The sequence below is a fragment of the Electrophorus electricus genome, chromosome 19 (assembly GCF_013358815.1).
Source record: "Electrophorus electricus isolate fEleEle1 chromosome 19, fEleEle1.pri, whole genome shotgun sequence".
Classification (NCBI taxonomy): domain Eukaryota; kingdom Metazoa; phylum Chordata; class Actinopteri; order Gymnotiformes; family Gymnotidae; genus Electrophorus; species Electrophorus electricus.
The window spans coordinates 8529319-8550244 of record NC_049553.1 but is presented as its reverse complement, the minus strand read 5'-3'; the positions used below and the strand labels follow the sequence as shown (position 1 = coordinate 8550244).

The 20926-nt window shown below is 42.4% G+C and overlaps 1 protein-coding gene across 1 annotated transcript in view; it reads right to left on the bottom strand.

Annotated features, from left to right (window-relative positions):
- The window catches only part of sema4f (sema domain, immunoglobulin domain (Ig), transmembrane domain (TM) and short cytoplasmic domain, (semaphorin) 4F), a 46033-nt gene extending 27778 nt beyond the window's left edge, over positions 1-18255 (bottom strand). Inside the window, exon 1 of the mRNA XM_027000723.2 lies at positions 17551-18255. Coding sequence (XP_026856524.2) covers positions 17551-17638 — 88 coding nt within the window. The 5' untranslated portion in view covers positions 17639-18255. The remainder of the gene's footprint in view (positions 1-17550) is intronic.
- Between the last annotated feature and the right edge of the window lie 2671 nt (positions 18256-20926).

The following is a 20926-nucleotide window of genomic DNA, read 5'->3' as shown; positions in this document are numbered from 1 at the left end:
CATAAAAACTGTAAAAACTGTAAATATGTCATTTTACAAATAGATCTGTACATTCTGTACATTGTGTACATATACATACACAACCATATACATTGTACATTGTGTATATAAACATAATATACATATGTTGTACATACATTGTTAATATATTTTTGTACATATATAGAATATATATTTCTCTATGCACCCCTGTTTACTTTTTTCTCAGTTTGGACAGAGCACTCTCAACCATTTCACTGCGAGTTGTACTGTGTATGACTGTGTATGTGACAAATAAACCAAACTTGAAACACACACAGACACACACACACGCACGCACGCACGCACGCACACACACACACACACACACTCTCTCTCTCTCTCTCTCTCTCTCTCTCTCTCTCTCTCTCTCTCTCTCTCTCTCTCTCTCTCTCTCTCTTTACAGACACCCAGACATGCCCTAGTTCCAGAGACACAATAAACCAAACACAAAATGAGTGATAAGGCCGGACGCTGGCGGTGGGAAAAGTGAGATACAAGGAAAGGTCCTGTCCTTAAAACAAGCATCACCTGTGTGTGACAGATGATTAGCTTACAGGTATTCAGTGCTCAAAAACACAGATGGGGACAGAGCTGGGGAGGAGTTTTACAAAATAGCAGATTTACAAAGCAGGAGAATTACAAAATAAGAACAATATAAAGAATATCAATAATATAAATATATAATATAAAGAATTATCGCAAGTTTTATTTTTAAATGCCCACATGAATGGTAAGTCTAAATAAAGCATATTTAGCATTTTAATGCAAGTTTAATGCACAAAATCAAAAACTAAAATAACACAAAAAGCTCAAATGGCTGATTTTTCATTGCAAGGGCTCATTTATTGCATGTCCTTGTGAATTGCAAATGTGTCGTTTGCATGTGTCAAGTTCCAACCCTTACGACGGCCCCAGACAGTCCTCAGATGATGACCTGATGATCAGCTATGTTCCTCCTCCTCAGAACAAAATCTCTTTCAAACATTAACAAGTGTGGAAACCAGACACACAGTCACAGAAAGACTGGACCTGTCTCCATCATAAACTGATAATCCTTCTTTCCTTGCTCCTCTCATTAAAGCAGTCAAGAAGTGTAATGTATTGAAAATAACAGACTAGACAGCAGAAGGAGAAAAAAAATAGCAGTGAGAGAGAGAATGCCATCATTTTGTGAAATATTTAAGGCTAAATGACTTGTAAAGTTCTCTGTTTTCTCTCCATCTCCTTCTCGCTCTCCCGCTTTCTCTCTCTATCTCCCTCCCTCTCTCCATCTGTCTGTTTCTATGTCTTTATCTCTTTCTTTTCCTCTCTCCCCACCTCTCTCTGTCTGTCAGTCTGTCTCTCTCTCTCTCTCTCTGACTCTCATTGTGAGCCAGATGGAGTGGAGTCTGGCGCTGACAGCCCAGCAGAGGCCGGGGTGCAACCTCGATGGAAGGACAGCTGCTTAGTGCAGTGGAAAGAAATGGAGAAAATGACAGCAAAGTTGAAAGAGAGAGAGGAGGGTGGAGGCCAGAGCAGCCTCACTGATTGCTGATGCCTTATCATAGTGCTGCAGAAGCAGTGGGAACACCGAAATGTGCAACACTGCCGCCCCGCCCCGTCTCGCCTCGCCTCGCCCCGCCCCGCCCCCCAGCTGATGATGTCGTTCCATAATAAAGGCGAGACATACAATCATGGAAATTAGCTGTGTCTAAACCTTGAGGCAATGCTGACAAAACTTCAAAGAAAGGGCAGGGCCTGTGGGTGAGGACATGGATGTGGGTCGGCCTGCCTCTCCTTTTTGTGTGGGCGGAGGCACTGATCGTGTTAGCATGTTTTTATTACAGCCAAAGCCAATGTCACATGTTCATCCTTGGACGTAGGCATTTTCCAAACTGCCTGCCTGTCATCATATGGATAAGCAGGAGTGAGGCGCCATAAAGATAAAAGACAAGCGGCAAATTGCAGGTGAAGGCTCTGAAGGCATGTGCTGATGTGGATGTGCATGTGGCTATCCATGTAGTTATGTCCAGTCAGGCTCGGCTTCACGGTGATGCTCAGGGAGAAAACTGGCCCACAGAGACTGTGACTACAGTATGTGTGTGTGTGCGTGTGTGTGTGTGTGTGTGTGTGTGTGTGTGTGTGCGCGTGCGTGCGTGTGTGTGTGCGTGCATTCGAGGTTCAGTGTTGGGCAAGGTCACAGTCTCTCTTGTTAACTGAGTTAATGTTAATTACATTTTCTTTTGTACACCCACACACTTGAATGAAACAAGAGATCTGGTTTCATAGAGCTCCTTTTCAGGTTCGTGTAGTAAACCCAGAGTGCCAGTGCTGTCACTGCATTACTTTAAGAACTTTTTTTAATAAATGCCTTTTAAAACAAAACACATCAGTAGATAGAGGGTCCCAAACATGAGAAGAATGCAAAGAGAGGACCAGAGGCCCCACAGTAGTGACCAGGCTACGGCAATTTTATAGAGTCCATCAAAATTTTATTCCTCCCCCTTTCAAAATGAAATGGACTCCATGCTTTGATGAGGCTTTGAAGCTTTGACGACAGTTTCAGTGGATTAGGTCTCTGTCTGCACCCACCCGCCAATTGTTTAGAGCTTTTATCCAACATGGAATTGCTATTATAAGAATGTGCCTTTTTATTAAACACAGCTTGCATGAAGTAAGAGCTTCTTTAATTTAATCCTTCTACATTACGTGTTGATATACTTTGCCGGGGATACTCTGGCCAGATCAACATGGCAGTCGCAATAAAGAAAGAAAATACTGCCAAACCTTCAGTGCTTCCAAATGGGCATTGAGGACATTCCCTCTGTACAAGCCCTTTAATCTGGACTTAGTTATACAATACAAGACTACATTTGCAGTTTGGGGCCACATAAACACAACATATGCAACTAATTAACTACAGATATACATTTTTCAGCACAACACTTAAAATTTGTTCTAATTTTTTCAAGATTGGCAAAGAGTGCTAGGGTACATGCAAATGAACTCCAGCACGTGTGGCCTGCTCGCCACAGGGAAAAATGCTCGACCATTACTTGGTTTCGAACAAAATCAACATGGAGACTTTTCAGATGTTAACAGCATTACATAAAACCAAAATAAAATCTCAACACAGGTACTCACTGAATTTAAGTGACCAATGAATTTATGCTGCTGTCACCAGTACAAGAAAAGCTTGTTGGCATGCACGACCAGCAGATGATGTTTAACTGGTTTGTATGTGAACCAGTCTGTGCTGATAAATATTTTAACTCCGTACTCTCTACTGGAGAACAATATCAGAACCATTTTGTCTCTAACATAGCATTGAGAATATAGATTTGCTATTTTTTAATTCTCCATCACTCAATCACTGAGTAGCAGTGGACTTACATAGTGGCTACAAGAAAAGTGTCATGTGACTGGAGTGATGAAAGGCTCTCATGGGGTACTTATAAACTGAATTTGAAACACGATAATATCGCTACAATTCTGGAGACGATAGTCATTTGTCTACACTTACATTATCCAGCATATCATGCCAAAAGTGCAATGAGCTGAATGATTAATAAGTTACTGACTACTGAATTATCAATCTGCAAATGGATGTGATAAAGAAAATATGGTGAAGTGACTAACACTGAGTAGGAGGGAGAGAGGGAGAGAGGGAGAGAGATGAATTATTGAATCAGAGAGCTGGCCCATTTCCAGATGGCTGAGTCATGCTCATGGCCAGGTAATGATGAAGGTGATTATGAGGGTCTCAGTGAGACAGCACAAACAGCTGATCTTATTCAAGGTTCAAACCATGTAGCTATTTCCAGAAGCTCATAAGAAAAGTCCTTAAAATTTAAACTATAGGATTTGACACCAAAAAAAGCTATGATTGAATGACAAGAAATAAAACTGTTTACATTCTGATGTCTACAAACAAGCAAATACAACTGTGAATTTCCTCTTCCTGTAGCTTTGCCCAGTGCAGCGTAGCCAGGGCTGCTTCTGAACTCCAGGGCTGCCTCATCTTGGCCATTTGGCTACAGTGCGTAAGGCAGTCTCACAAAGTGTGAAATTACCATCTAACGCCTGGAGAAGCTTGGAGATGTGTCAAGAAAAAAGAAAACAAAATAGAAAAGAAAAGGCTGGGCGATGAGCGGAACAACAACCAGCAGCGCTAGCAGCCACCGATAAAGCTAGCAAAACTAGCATTCATACCGCTTATAAACAGCCATGCTAGCGGTGAATTAGCAGAGGCAGCAACAACACACTACAGAGGCCAATGTGGTGAACTCGGTGTCTGCAAGGAGGCAATAACACTGAGGCTGCAGATAATATTGTAATAGAACCTTCAGAGAAGGTGCTTGTCCGAGCTAACTGTTGCCATTCTTAAGCCTAACCATGTGTTCTTTGATCAAGTCAAGCTAACTTATTTTGTAGTTGAAATTGATACCGCTTACATTTTTTGTATTAGTTCCTCTCATGTTGCTGTTTTATTGATGCATTAGGAAACAGTGTACCAAAATATTGTTATGCTAGTCTGTGTTAACCTAACTAATACAGAACATATGGTGTTTCCAGGAATCCTTCATGTAGATCAATACAGAACATTAGGCTGAAGGAAAGCTGTATCACATGATCTGGTAGTGTGAGAGGCAAACGTCTCTAGAATGATGTGGGTGGAAGAAATAGATGAAAATGAGAGAGAGTAGGACAGAGAGTGGAAGAGTGAGTGAGAGAGTGAGTAGGACAGAGATTGGGAGAGAGAGAGAGAGAAAGAGAGAGAGATCAAACTATTTGCATTAGGCTTTCCTGTGGTGTGTAGCTATGTGTGGGTGTGCTTATATATACACACACATACCACTCTCCTTCGACGCAATGCTTAGAAGTATATTTCAGAGATTACTGCTATGGAGTTTATAAGCTGGAGTGAACATTGTGAAAATCTTTAACAAAGTTAAATTCCCTTTAAAAAGGCAGAGGATTCTCAGGTTCAAATATGTGAGATCAAGAGACAGAGAGGATACCTAACCTAGACGCCAGTAATGTCCCAGATATCTCCCCTACACTACCCACAAGACCCTATCCACACACACACACACACACACACACACACACACACACACACACCCCGAAGGCCTGACCTTCTTTCTAGCTTGTTGTTCACTCTAATCTGACCTTCTCAGTAGTGTATTGCACACGCATACATACACAACGCCCTCCACCCTACCCACACCTGATTTTCACATATACACACAATGGCATTTTGCCATCAATCAATGTGATCCTTCCTACCTTCTCTCACAAACACACATGCTGACAAGGCCAAAACACACACCAGACTCAGCAGATGTGCTTGGTCAGATCTGATTGAGAGCAGCGTCCCCACAGGAACACACACACACACACACACACAGCAGAACACACATACATATTTAGCCACTCATCAAACCTTTAAACTCAGCCATTACCTCACAGTATAGTGTTAAGAGAAGTGCTTCTCACATCCTCACTATAAAAGCACACTGGCTAATGGGGGCACTCCATATTCAAAACAATACACTCCATTTAGCTAAAAGCAACCCCATATCCCATATAGCATTCATATAGCATGCAGTAATCCACTTGCAGTCATAGCTGTTACTGTACATCCATGAAGATTATGTTTCCTGTATATTGATTTCTACTTGTGCATCAGGAATAAAGCACACAATGTTCTGTTACAACATACAGGTCTCCAAGTTGGCAAGTCAGGTCAAAGGGCGACATGGCATTTCCCACGATGGCCTAGCCTCTATGACATTATCAACACTCCGGGTGACTGGATGGGAAATGAGGAGGCGGAGCCTTTTCCTTCCTGGACGGTTCTCGAACACAATGACTGAACTTCCTAAACACAGGCATATGCTACAAACTCCCTGATGCTGTTGAACTGGAATACTGGAATAGGGAATAAGGTGAACCGGAAAGATCCTTTGGGATTACAGTGATTGTTTGGAAGGCAAAGAGTACCTAAACACAAATGTTCTCTCTCTCTCTCTCTCTCTCTCTCTCTCTCTCTCTCTCTCACACACACACACACACACACACACACACACACACACACACGCACCTATATCCTAGACTATACTTACCCCCCTGCATTTCAATGGATTTGACTTGAGGCTGATTTCATCAAAATGAAAGAATAAAAAGGTGTTTATACAAATGACCATGAGTACACACAAACACACACAAACAAGCACACGGAAACGTGCTGTACTACACTACACATCACACAGGTTGAACAAGTGTAGGTTCCTCCCCCAAGTAATTCACCCCAAGTAATTCACTCTCTCTGCATCATAAAAGCATGTAGGAGAAACACAAAGCTCATGCCATCAAAGAGCCTGTTTCCTCACCAGTTTTACACAACAATACAAACCTGAAGAACCTGTTCTACTTCTAACACACATCCACACATTACATATGTGTGTATGTGTGTGTGTGTGTATGTGTATGTATGTGTGTGTGTGTGTGTGTGTGTGTGTGTGTGTGTGTGTTGGTGACCTACTCAGGTTGCGTGTTTCTGTGTACAGTGAGCCTCTGGTTCATGGGTCCATGCCCAGGAACTCTTATTCAAGCATGAGTGTAAATCTGGGCTTCTGCTCATGTCACCATGTGTGCAACTTGCATAAGCAATGCAATGCAGGGCAACTGTGATCCTTCATAAGAGAACGAGAGAGAGAACATGACAACTGCAAGGATGAAGAGAAATGCATAATAGAGAGACAAACACACAGGCAGAGAGATGGATATTTTACTGTAGTTGGGTTCCTTTCTTTAAACACACACACATACACACACACACACACACACACCTGTAAATTCATTCAAATAACATATCATCTCACAAAAAGCAAAACAAGTTTGCACCACTTAGAAGAGTTGATCTCATCAGAGCAGACATAAATACACAAGCTTAACACATTCACACAGGAAGAGACCCAAAAAAGCACTTTAAGAAAACTCCATTACATAAAGACACATTCAAATATGACACGGTACTAGATGGACCACTCAGACACTAAAATACCCCTCTCACCCTACGACTCATACTGCCCTTGCCTTTGGCAACTTCATTGCTGTTCTGGACCAGTCCATTAACTGAGCTCTAGTGGGGTGAGGGTTAGAAGCCTTATGTCCAATTACATCCAATTATAGAGATTAGAGTGAGAGTTAGGTTCACCCTCACATGGTCCCGATATTGGACACGTCATTGTTCCCATTGGCAGACAGTGTGCTGGTGGCGGGCTGCAGATGCCCCTGTGCTTCATTGTCCATGAGAGAGAGAGAATGCTAAAGCAATCCCTTCATCATCTCTTTGGCTTTTTCTCCCTGGACACAACTTGCAATGTAAGAGCTCTTTGTAGTTTACTGAGCCATCAGCCTAAGAGCTATACTGATTTGTATTCATTCTCGAAGTTCCAACATCAAAGTCACCAGTCTGGAGATGACAGGCATCACTCTGACACATGTATATATGCAGGCGGTATTTTGAATGGCCTCTTTTTTATGTTTTTCTCTCACCCATGTAAATTTGCTACAATTTGTTACAGCAAAACCTAACAATGAAGCACCCTGTAATCATTTTGCAACATTTTATTTTTAAACATTGGACACAATGGGCTTCCTTACCTCCATTGATTTTTGGCTTTTAGAATTTGCAAAGGATAGTGATTTGCTAATCTGGTCATTAATCTCTTCTTAAGACCTAAAGCTCTGCAGTCCTAACCCCCTAAACCCACCGTACGTAACCACACTACCCGTTACCTGCACCAGTCAAGCAGGCTGTGACATGCCCCAATCACACTTGAGCATGTAGAGGTCACACTCCTACTGGGAGAACGTCTGCTGTACCACGAGGCTCCACACACCAGGGTCACAGGGCATGACAACAGAAAGACGCAGGGGGTGTTCAAAACTACATTTCTAACTAATACATTATCAGATAATGAAATATAGACTTACGTGTCACCAGATAACTTTGTCATCATCTAAGGTGGAAATCTCTGTCATGTCCAGATGGACTTAGACATAATATTTTAGCGGTGAAAAATTTGTTTTTAAGCATGATCCAGTCACTGTGAAGCATTATGAAGGGATTGAGAGAGAATATGAAAACAAGGGATGAGAGAGAGAGAGAGAGAGAGAGAGAGAGAGAGAGAGAGAGAGAGAGAGGGTAAAAGAGTGTGTTCACACCTAATGGAGCCTTTGTTTCTGCACACAGATTGATTAATGACAATGAGGTCATAGCTGGCACCGTGTGTGTGTATGTTGCTTTGCCTTTATTATTGTCTGCTAGGGTGTGTCTAACCCATGCCCTTCAGACAGCTCACTTAGCATTTACTGACAGGAGAGGAGAGAGGGCAATTAATAGCAGCAAAGGACTCTTTACATGTGTTCTTTCTTCTTATATTAAAGTACCACAACACTAAACAGGTGCATCAGCAGTAAAAAAAAATCATTTAACTTCTGATATGACCAGTCTGTTGCTAGACAGAAATGTGTGTGTGTGTGTGTGTGTGTGTCTCCATCTGAAACACAGTCAGGCCTGTGAGTTATCTTACCAGTATTAGTTACTCTACATAATGACAATGTATAAAGATAAGATGATTTTCCAAAATCAAACAATCACAGGCTTGGCTGTGTGTCAAATGGACACACACACACACACACACACACACACACACACACACACACACACACACACAGACACAGACACACACACAGACACGCACACACTTTGGAGGTTACTGTACCCTATATTATATTAATCTAAGAGCACTTTTATACTAAGTAACCAGAAATTACTTTTCAAAACACATTTCAAGATGCATTTCATACTCAGTGCAACTTGACAAACAAATAAGCACCAATCAGAGACTGGTACTATCTAAAAGGTTACCAGGGTGAATAAGTGACTAAAGCCATTAGCTGTTGGGAGAGTCCCTCAGGGTACATCGCTTTGCTTCACTGTGCTGCTGTGCGACAACAGAAAAACAGAGAAGAGGCTTGCATCCCCTAATGCTCACACACACACACACACACACACACACACACACACACACACACACACACACACGACACCACAAGACACACACACACACACACATACACACACACAATACTACTAGAACAGAGAGATTGTTCATAGCATCACTAACTCCCTCCACTAGTGTCAAACAACTCTGTAGATAAATAATCTCTGTAGATAAATTATGATCGAACCCAACCTCTCTTTAATCTTCTATGCATGATTGCATAGAAATGGAGATTATCTTAAAGGACCTTCTGAAACTTATAGCTAAGCATGAGGCGCTGCAGCTTGTCAAACAAACTAAATAGTAAATGAAGCTCGTGTTCAGCACTGAGTTTAGAGGCTATTTTTACTCCAGTCACAAAGCTCAGCTGACTGTTGTCAGGCACTGTCGCCTGGCACCTCCAGCTACAGAACTGTGACGCATTACAGTAAGACCTCAAAAGACTAACTAGTGAGAGAGAGAGAGAGAGAGAGAGAGAGAGAGAGAGAGAGAGAGAGAGAGAGAGAGAGAGAAAACAAAGAGAGAGAAAGAGAGAGAGCGAGAGCGTGTGAGAGAGAGAGAGAGAGAGAGAGAGAGAGAGAGAGAGAGACAATATTATTTGTTTATGCAAAAGAAAGAACTGCAAACTCACCAGTCAAGTAGCTACATGGGAACTATTGTATTATTATAATAAAGGTTTCAGTAGTTAATATGAATAGTAAACAAAATCATCTCTGGCAAGCATGCTCTAAAACCAAAGAACATATTTATCCCAAATTTGTAACATTCTAACATGCTGACCATTTCATTGCCAGGTTAACGTACCTATTTGCTAATAAACTCAAATATTAGCCTTTATTTAGCAGTTTGGTATTTGAGCTATACATTATGAAAAATGTAGCTCTGGCAATAATTATATGCCAAAACCTACCCACACTGTCCTTCCACTTTCTATGAACTGTATCAGATTTAAAAACAAAAAAGTGGCTGTTATTTCCTGTGAGAGGATGGGCCTAATGCCCCTTAACCCTCTACCCCACCTCAAATACACAAAACACACACACAAGCGCTGACACACCCATATTTTAAAAGAAACGTTCTAATTCAGGCTGTCGTTCAACTCGTTCAGTTGCTCAAGAATCAGAGAGAACAGCAGTGGAACCGTGGTGCTGTGTGCCGACATTTCCCTCAGACGTCAATACTGCACTCAGCAGATGGCACGTAATGGGCATGACGGGAGTGTCCAGTAATGTACAGTAGGAGCCTACTCACACACACACAGGCAGAGGACGACTGGCATAAACCTGTAGTTGCCCGCAATAAAAACTGGGACTCAACGTACTTCCTGTCTTCGACAGGCATTACAAATACATGAGTCTGCATGTGTGTGGGTGTGTTGAGAGATATGTGGATGTGTTTCTGAACTGTTTCATTCATAACAGAGCACACCCTCACACTCTCCTGGTCTGCCAACAGGACCAGATTAATCCATGTTAGAAGAGCTCTCCTAATTGGCAGCCTTCCTGAATTTCCAGAGGATCTCCTGTGACTTCTATCCAAATATCAATCCGGTTCCACAGAACTATCTGGTGGCCAATCAAAGGTAAGCGCTGGTCACAGCTGACTAATATGTCCACAGATATATGACCTCATAGATCAAAGTACAAACAAGAAGAAATGCGTAACAGGTAGTCTGACTAAGTCACCCAAAGCTTACACAGGTAGATAGTTTCCATGAAAGCAGATGAGTCACTACTGATGGCACAATAATGGCATAATGATATTTTCAGCATACCCAGAAGGCAAATTAATGATGTACTCCATATGAATATTAATAGGAAGCAGATGCATAACAGCTGACCAGGGAGTGCATTGCAAAAAGACATGCAAACAAGATTTCTTTTCTTGTATAGTCCATTACGTGCACTCTAGTTGTAACCATCCCTCTGCCTTAAAATTAGATCAAGTGGCCAATATCAGACTTAATCTCTCAGATTGTTATCCCGCTGTCTGGAGAATAAGTGTAGTTTTAGGCAAGGTTAATGCTTTGTGTGTGTGTGTGTGTGTGTGTGTGTGTCGCTGTATGAAGACCAGACTTGCCAGATGAATCTGTATAAATGGATAACATTAGTTGTGCAGAACCTCCCAATTACGCTCACTTCCTTCAGCCCTCTGACCTGCCATTCTCTCTCAACTTCAGTCATCTGTCTCTTCCATCCCTTTCAATACTCTTGCTTCATAATGCTTTTAGTTAATATGCTGCCTCTGTGAAGCCACTGAACTAGATTTTTCAGTTTTTTATTCATTCTCTCTTTCCTCTCCCTCTCCCCCCATCAGGCTTGGTTCAGAAATGATCTCCTATTCGCTAGGTCTGAACACTTCAATTACTATAATGGGCTTGGATGATAATGCTTTTCTACCAGACCCCTTTTACCAAACACACACATATATACATGGATGCAGACACACACACACACACACACACACACACACATGCACGCATGAACACGCCCTCACAAACCACAAAGTGGGAGGGATGAGAGCTGGGAAACACACGCACACACACACACACAGGATTTCCTGCTCCACAAGGCTGCTACACTGGGCTACTTGGTACCTATCCAAATAATTTTCATTTGCTACATTTAATTTTATTCTATGGTGCCTTAATGGCACATGCAGAAAATTTTGCTGTTGGAGATCTGTTGCCTGGCCTCTTGAAAGCATGCTGGAAATGGTTCTTTCATTTTACCTTGCACCATGCATACATGCACACACACACACCTCATCAGTACTAAAACCGCAGTTCTTTCACACTCGTCCAGAATACACTACCTGGCTCCCTCGTATGGACCTGTGTCTGGAGGGGTGGTGGCACAGAGCCTGCACCTCTGCGCCGATATCCCCGGTTTCTCTTGCATAAGAATGCCATCATAGAAGTGTTAGACTTGGTGCCACACTATTAATTGGTGGCTCTGAACATGCAGTAGTGGTGCCAGTGAGGCTGGGTATGGCCTTAGTCAGCAGGGTGGCCAATGTGGGCTTATATTTAAAGAGGTTTGTATGGATGAGCTTGGAGGGGGGTGGGGCTAGGATGCCAGACCTCACTCTTGAGCCTTCTGAAGGTGTCATGGGCTTAATTCAGACAAACCCTGATGAAGGGAGGTGCCTACTTGATGACCCTGGCTGACTACTATATCACTCACCAGAATTTCACAAGCTACCCTATTTGAATTAGCACCCCGGTGTCCAATTAGAGACCAATAAAAGAGGGATGAAATAAGAAGAGGAGAGACCTAACAAGAGATGGATTTTATACCCATTGCTTCCCATTGTATGAACACACGCATGCATACACCTCACAAAACACACAGACCCATTAGTCAGGGCTTTTCTGATTTAAACATGGTAGCAATTGTGTGTGTGTGTGTGTGTGTGAGAGAGAGAGAGAGAGAGAGAGAGAGAGAGAGAGCGCGAGACAGAGAGAGAGGGAGCGAGACAGAGTGTAAAGAAAGAGCTCGACAGCTTTCCTTTGTTCTCACAAGGCTGCATCCTGCCATTAACAGTTGAATGCAAGTTAGGTTTCCTTGCTTGCACTATGACTCTTAGAGCAGACCCCAAACCAAACCAGAGAGCGGAAGACACAGGGCAGTGTGTGGGGGGATGGAGAGACAGAGACAGAGAGACAAGGCACATGGCAAATGCAAACAGACAAATACTGGAATAAAACACACAAAACTCATTAACAATGACAAAGCAAACCACTGCATCTTGAACCATCCAAAGAATAGCTGCTGACAGAGCAATACATATAGGGTTAGGCCTCTGGCCCCATCATCTTGTGCCATCATTGCCCTTATATCAATAACCTTTAATCAGTACAGTGCTGAGTGCAATAGCAACCTGAGCCCACCCACTGACCTACAGTAAGAACTCTCATTCGTCAGTATGACAGGCTAATGTAATATTCATTAGCAGAGAGAGTAGTCAACCAATCAGAGCAAGTGTGCACTTAGTAGCAGCTGTGAGATATGGTCACTGCATCATTCTGGAAATGCCGCATTCATGTGATTTATTATCAGTATGTTTTCAGCTGCTCAACAAGAGTAGATGAGCAATCTGACCAGAAGGATTTCCCACACCCTGTGACCCAGGCCCACATCACATGGTTTGACATCGGCTAACAAACTGCTAACATTTCAAAGAAAACATCACTCACATGTGTATATATGCCTATATTACTACACTATTAATATATTCACCTTTGTCAGGACAGAAAGATGTAGCAGAAAGGTACTGCTTTAAAGGACACTTACCCTCATTTCGTCTCCTGGTGTGGCATACGTAAACTAGAGCACAAACACCTACTAGGTATGCCACACTGTGTTTCAGGCCCAGCAAGGGCTGCCTCCATATTCTACCCATCCCCACAGACTAAGACACTCTCTTAACACTAGCTCATCAGTCTCATGCAGGTAATACTGGCACCTAGAAACTGAAGAAACTAATGAATACTACAAGTTACTTGTTCTGCAATATACTGCTTAACAACTGTGAAGTCACTGAGTTTCACTTCTCTCTACATATTAAACTGCATTTACATTTTTTTTTTGGCATTTAGCGGACGCTCTTATGCAGAACAACTTACAAAAGTGCCTTGTAATTTACTCATAGAATGCATCCTAGCCAGTACAGTAGGTTCAAGACACCATTGAACTATAATACTGTTGAAATACAAGGATCAATGCTGTTACCTAGAAGTGCAAAACAAGTAGAAGCTCCATAATCAGACAATGAAGTGCAATAAGCCAACAATATCAAACTATATGTGCTAGAGTTTCAGTTACCAAACAGTAATATGAATTTCATGGCTGCAGGATCACTGGTCATTTAAAATATTCCACAAATAGATAAGTCTTCAGACTGCGTTTGTAGTGTTGTTTCACTGTTATACCTCACGATAAGAGGCAAGTTAGTGCTACAGTACACACAACTGTTGAGTAATAACATTACTCGGCCAAAAGACATATTGCTATTAGAGGTCATTCACTGAGAGTGAGGACTGCATGCCATCTTTAAAGAGAAGAATATGAATATGAGAATGAGAGAAAGAGAAAGAGAGAGTGTGAGTGTGTGTTTAATTTGAAGATCTGTCCCTCGTGCTAAGTCTAGGTGGCAGGCATGCTACATTAAATGCCAGTCTAAAAAATGGAGTCTGCTTTATTGTCAGGCAATATAAAACCGAGAGACATGAGCACATCACATTTTTCAATGGGCTTCTATAAATGATGGATATGGAGTACATTTATGAAGGTTAAAACCACAGAATCTAATGGCTAAACATGACTGATGATGCACTTACCCATAAGACAAAAAGGTATGTGGCCTATTACTAACTTTGTGTGTGTGTGTCTCATATGAAAGGCATGACTTTCATAGGAGGCAGAAAGAACACAGTCATTACGAACATTGTGTAAGTGGATGTGTCCGTGTCTGAGCTTGCGTTTGTCTGTGTATAGGCAGGTTGACGTACATGGAGAGCACTGCCTGGCTAGTACTTGCTAGCAGTCGCCGTGGAAACAGTAGCGTACATTTAAAAAAGAGTCACTCAATGCCACTGAACTCTGACCAAACACAGTAAGCATACCTGCACAGTCTCCATCCATCAATATAAGTCACACAGTCCTTGTGCCATTAGGATATAGAGACATACAGTAAAGGGCAGCTACCAATGACTCCTTTGCTCTCACTGACCCTGCACGCTTTTAATTGGTCAGGGCAGTGTGGATGAAGTCAGCCTCCAGTCCTAATGGTGCATCAGTGTTGCCCTTTGGCAAGTAAAGCTATATGGTAACGAGGTACACTGCTTAAGTGTGTTTCTAACTCTGGTCCAGAACAGTTCAGGAAAGTTAAGATTAAAAAAAAATGTAAATCCCAAAGAAACACAGGAGAAAAAAAAAAAAAGAATCAGTGACCTCTGCTGTCTGTGACCTTCCTCTTGATCTTCACAGTCTGGTAGTTAGCACCTTAATATAACCCCCACCCTCTATATTAGTTTATGGGGCATTTTTCAAGGTCACATATCAATGGAACAAGTGTAATCTTAAGAAAAGATAATCAAATCACTGTTGCACAATCATCTCCAAAATCGAATGAGGGCAAGCCAGCCCCATCGAGAAATGCTGTGAAACATTAGCGCCCACAAAAGAAAATGTGTAGGAATGAATATGAGCTGCAATAATAACCTTTTGCCAAGAAAGACATTCTATTCATTTATTCTGGCGGGAAGCACTTACTGAGAGGAACGAGTCAGTGGAATGAGAGTATGGAATGTTTTCAGATATACTGTATGAATAAACCCTCACCCTTACGGCTAAAGTGCACACAGAGAACAGCAGTGTTCTGCACTACAGCTCACGCAGTACACAGTGCTGCGCTTACGTTAATGATGGCATTTTAGGACAAACAGTCCATAGGCTCATTGTACCAGATGCTGATTAAAATGTGTTGTGCGGGTTGCGTTCTGCTGACCAGTGAGACCACACAGCCCACGGTGTGGGGAAACTCCAGGGAGAATGCAAGGGTCATGACCTGAGGTTGAGGTTGAAATCCACCCTTTCCATTAGCTAGGAAAGATGGCACATATTTTAAATGGGAAGTAGGAGAGTAACCAAAAGGGGGGGGGGGGGAGTACACACACACACACCTACACACACACACACCTACACACACACACACACCTACACACACACACCCCTACACACACACACCTACACACACACACACCCCTCCATAAACAGTTTCTTACATACAAATGTACCTCACTATGAACAGGTGCTTCACACAAATTCTTATGATTGTATTAAACACAAAGAAATATCCTAGCGGTTCATGATGGTAGCTACCTTCTGGTGTACCAGTGGGACACATAAAACAACTAAACAATCAGAGTCATAACATCTGAAAAGGGAGAAAATAAGTGAGTTAAGAACACACCCCAGCTCTCGCTGGTCAGCCTTGGGTGTCTATGCAAATCAGAGGAGACATTAGACAGAGCAGAGCCATTAGAGCGCAACACAAGGACAAGCTGACATCAGCTGTAAACAAGCCACTGCTCATGCACAGTTCTTGGGAATATCAGAAGGCATTTCCCATCAACTCAAAACCAAAAGTCTCACAAATTTCCCAGACTCGGAAAATGTTTAGTGCTCATCACTGAAAAGCCCGGTGCAGTGTGTCAGGTTGGTCATGCCGAATTGGTTAACGTGGTGGGAGTTTTAATGCTCATTGATTTGTCATTGCTAATCAGCATCGTGTGAGGGGCGTTAGATGCGTGGCCAGCTGAGTGAAACAGCACCTAGTTGATGTTGGGGAAGTTCTGCTTCCAACAAAGCCTGTGTGGCAGATAATCTTAAATTCTAGGGCAAAATTGAAGCATCCACAGTGGCCACCTAAAGAAAATGTGGGAAATTTTACCATTTCTGTAAAATCCATTTGAACTCTAGCAGCAGGTAAAGAAATAGATTGCAAGTTTGGGGTTACATGTTTCTCATAAGATTCGAGTCACTGTATATAAATAAACCTTACACTACAGGTAGCGATACAGTGTTGTCAATGTTATCTTTCAAGAACACTCAGTATATAAACTGGCGATGTCGGGTGCTTCATCATCAATGACAAACACCTGTTTAGAGGATTATACGTAAATAATGTTTGGGATGCAAGGTGAAAGGCGCTGCGCGATCCTTCTCGCGCAGGAGGCAGCGGAAGAAGGGAGAAGGCACGCTTGGGATACGTGTGCGTTCCCGGTTCTGGCGGAGACAAGGACAGCACCGGGACAGCACCGGGGTGCTCACAGAGCAAGCCGACAATCGTCACCAGCCTCGCGCGCAGTCATCCTGAGCCAGACATGTAAATAGCGCTGCCACGCGCAATCATGGTCACCGTTAGTTATTTCTCTAGTCCCGGCCACTTTTCTTACCCCTTCCATTCCCTACTTCCACGAAAGGAAAAAAAAAAAAAAAACTTCTGAAAGTTTTTTGAATCAAAAATATATATGAAACGGTAAGTTGTGTTGTCTAAAGACTCAGACACTTCTGTGAATACTGCATCTTAAGTCGTTGATATTAGTACTAGAGCAAATTCGTTGTCTTTGTTCCTCTGCTCCAACAAACACGCTTTCTGCCACATAAAATATTTCTGAATGCTGCTTGTGAACCTGCTCTTTATATTCTTTGCACTGTAGAATGCATAAAGTAGCACGAACAACTCCACGGCTTGGAGTTTAGATAATTGCGACGTATGTTCAGGTTTGGGCACCTGCTTCCCGCCCATGACATTGTCGGTAAATCGTGCGCAGCCCTGGGTTTACGAAATTAGACGCTTTTAGAACAGGGAGTATGTGGTCATTGCAGTCAGTCCAACTGGTTAACCTTTGGTAACACATCGCCAGGCGCAGTGGCGTCCACAACATTAGTAGACGTGTAGCTCTCACCTCGATAATCGCTGTTAGCTGCTGTCCAGGTGCAGAGAGGAGAACAAAGCGCTAGGATTCCAGCGAGCAGATAAGTGGCTGGCTTCATGTTCTGAGAATCCGAGCCACGTTTAGGCTTTAAAGAAAGTTCAGAAAAAGTCTCCAAACGTCCAGACTCAACTGTAGGTCATTCTACAGATAGCAGCGTAGCAAGCGGAGACCTCCGCGGACTTGGAGCAAAGCGCTGACTCGCGATTATGAATGTAAGCAATAGGAAACAAATGTGAAGGAAAAAAAAATAAACAAATGCTTTTTTACGCTTCGTCCGCTTGGGGCTGTTGTACGATGTTAATTATCATCGCTTTTAAAACCGTCTAAAAGTATATTATTTCAGCACAGAGTTAACATACATTTGAAACGTATTATGAAAAAGTCTAAGTTTTCCAAAGTTAATAGAAACGTCAACATAATTTTACCCGCTGTCAGTATCAGGCAGGACATGAAGCGTTACGCTCCGTTCCTTGTGTGCACTGCCTGTAGCCTACATAAATTCAAATGGTCCCATATGAACCACTCACTATCCTCGACCAAGCGCTTGTACGCTACAAAAAAAATGCCCGCAACTGACTGTAAAATTGAAATTAAAAGACGAAAAGGCTGGAAGCCTACAAAGAAAGCTAAGGAGCGTTCGTTGTCGCGTACAGCCAGAGATCCTGCCCGCATAAGCCAATTCACAAATCCTTTGAGCCCCGCCCCGCTTATAAGGCATAGGCTAATACCAACAGGTAAGCTTCCATGTGACCCACTACGAGTATATAATAATATTATTATATATAATCTACTAATAATCTACTACTACTACTACTACTAATAATAATAATATACGAGTATATAATAATAATAACAGTATATAACGTATATAATAACAATAATAATAACAACAATAATAACAAATATTATATAATAATAAAAATAATACGAAAAATAAGAAACCATGAATTCTTCTTTATACATTTGCAATAAATAAAGTTCACTTCACCAATAAATAAAATATATATTTTTGAAAGATTCATAAAATTTGTTTATATATGACTATATGATTAATGTCGACCCATGGAGAAGTGGGTTCGGAGCGTGACGAACGGGACGAGCTTAAACAAAGACGCCCGGGGAGGGCGTCCGTCAGCGGGCTGCTGCGATGGAGCCCCACGCTCTTACACTGGACCAAAGCGCGATGGAAGCTGGTTTACAGAGGGCTCGGCCCAGTGTCCGTCTGTCTCTTTAATCTGTGCTAGAACAACGGCAATAGACAAGCCTGCGCTATACGGGTATTTTTATGGCGCAAAGGGAACAAAGGTTAAAGTCAGAGAAGTCAGAGATGATGAAAGAAACACTTTCAAATAGGAATTTGAATAAACGATTACGGTGGCATTTACTGGGGAAAACACAATCCCTTATTGTCTTGGCTGGAAAAAAAAACATCCACTTAACACATATCGAATTTCATTTTTCATCTGTATTACAAAGCGCCATCTTCTGGGCAGGTGCATATTGTACAATTTGACGTAATTTAACATAAATATTAACATTAAACATAAATATTAATAGCATTACTACCTTGCTTTATATAAGAATGCAGGTAAATAGGATAGCTATTGAATCACGAAAAACTGTGGTGCATGTTTGAGCACATATTGCTCAGCGTGTATTCTGCTTCCAGTCAGATTCATTTTTTTCTTCCTGACACTTTCATCAGAGTGTAGAAGTCAACACTGGTCTGAACTGTAAATGGTCCCTTAATCAAGCTAAGCAGGAATAAACATGTGATTTTGTACTGGCTTAAGCTGATCCCAGTGCATTACCATGAATCTCTGAAGAGCAGTTTCCACACTAATAACTGTTCCAGCATCAGCATCTATAGGTGAAATCTCACATCATAGATGTAAAAACACCCTCCTTTTTTTGACCAGCTATTACAAATGCATCTCTTTTAACCCACATCATGCATGGATGTACATACATTTAGAGCCAAACCAATCAGGATGGGCAGCCTGAAAGAGTCTTAAAGGGATCGTCATGCTCTTTATGTGATGGTACATTATCATTCTTCCCTTGATGTGTGCAAGATACACAACATGCTATCCACCATCCTGCTATCAACCTTATAAACAAAACCACAGACATAGATTAGATGGAAACCTGCGCACAGAACAATGAGGCAGTAGAGTTTAATATCTTAATGTGACCAGGGGGAGTGTTTGTGTGCGTTAGTGTGATGGATATTATTGAGTGTAAAGAACAGAATCAGAGGGACACAATAAGATAATAAAATTTTAAGGATTAAATATTTGTCCCAAAATTCCATGAGGTAAATAAATGTGAGTGTGTCCATGTGAAGGAGAGAGAATGTGAGACCATCTCCTAGTGTGGGGGCATATGCTGTGTAAGAGAGAGGGTGTGTCATGCCAACTCTCATCACTCTCAGATTGGAAGAGGTGACCTTGTAACAGGCTCTCCCCATCTGTGGAGGAATGCTAACGTGATTGGATTTATCTGGAGAGACAGCCCTACACTAGCTGGTATTGTCCCTCATTGTGAACTCTGTGTCTGCATGCACGTTTGTCTACACCTTATCTCGGACCCTTCAAAACCTACCCAATGTAATGAGCATCCAGTGCCTTCAGTCAATGTCTGCGATTTCAATTGCAGAATGCAAATTAAAGTGTTAGCCCTATTCCATCGAACAGCATGTATGTGACTGTATGTCTGTCTGTACTACACATCCACATCACAGGGTTTAGGGATGCAACTGCTAAGCCTTCCTCCCCTCAAATAATCTCCACACAGCGATGCCGCTAGCTTTTCTGGCTCATTCCTCTCCGTATCCACAGCAAGCATGGAACATCACTGGGCATAAATATACTATTAATGCCATCCATTCCCCAGGCTCCACCCCTTCCCCAGGCTCCACCCACACAGGCTATCGCACCAGCGGGGTACAGGTGGGCTGATGCTATCTCCAGGGACCCTCCCGCGTGATATCTCTCGTACATATCTCTAAATTGGCTGTGTGGTTAGTAGCCCTGAGCAGAACGACCTGTCAGGGAGGATTTTTCCCTCTCACAGCAGGAGTGCTAGGAGGGGGATGGTGGGAGCGTAATTCACACGTCTCTCTCCATCCCCCCATCATTGAGCCAGAGAGCCAGGAGGGGTTGATCTTGAAGTGGGGGAGAATGTTCTGGAAGGGGTCTGATGCAGCAGTGTGTGCGGGGGCTGCACATAAAAAGAAAAATGAGGCGAATTCACGAATACATAAATATGTGTATAAGAGGACTGCTGCGTGTGTGTGTGTGTGTGTGTGTGTGTGTGTGTGTGTGTGTGTGTGTGTGTGCTGTAT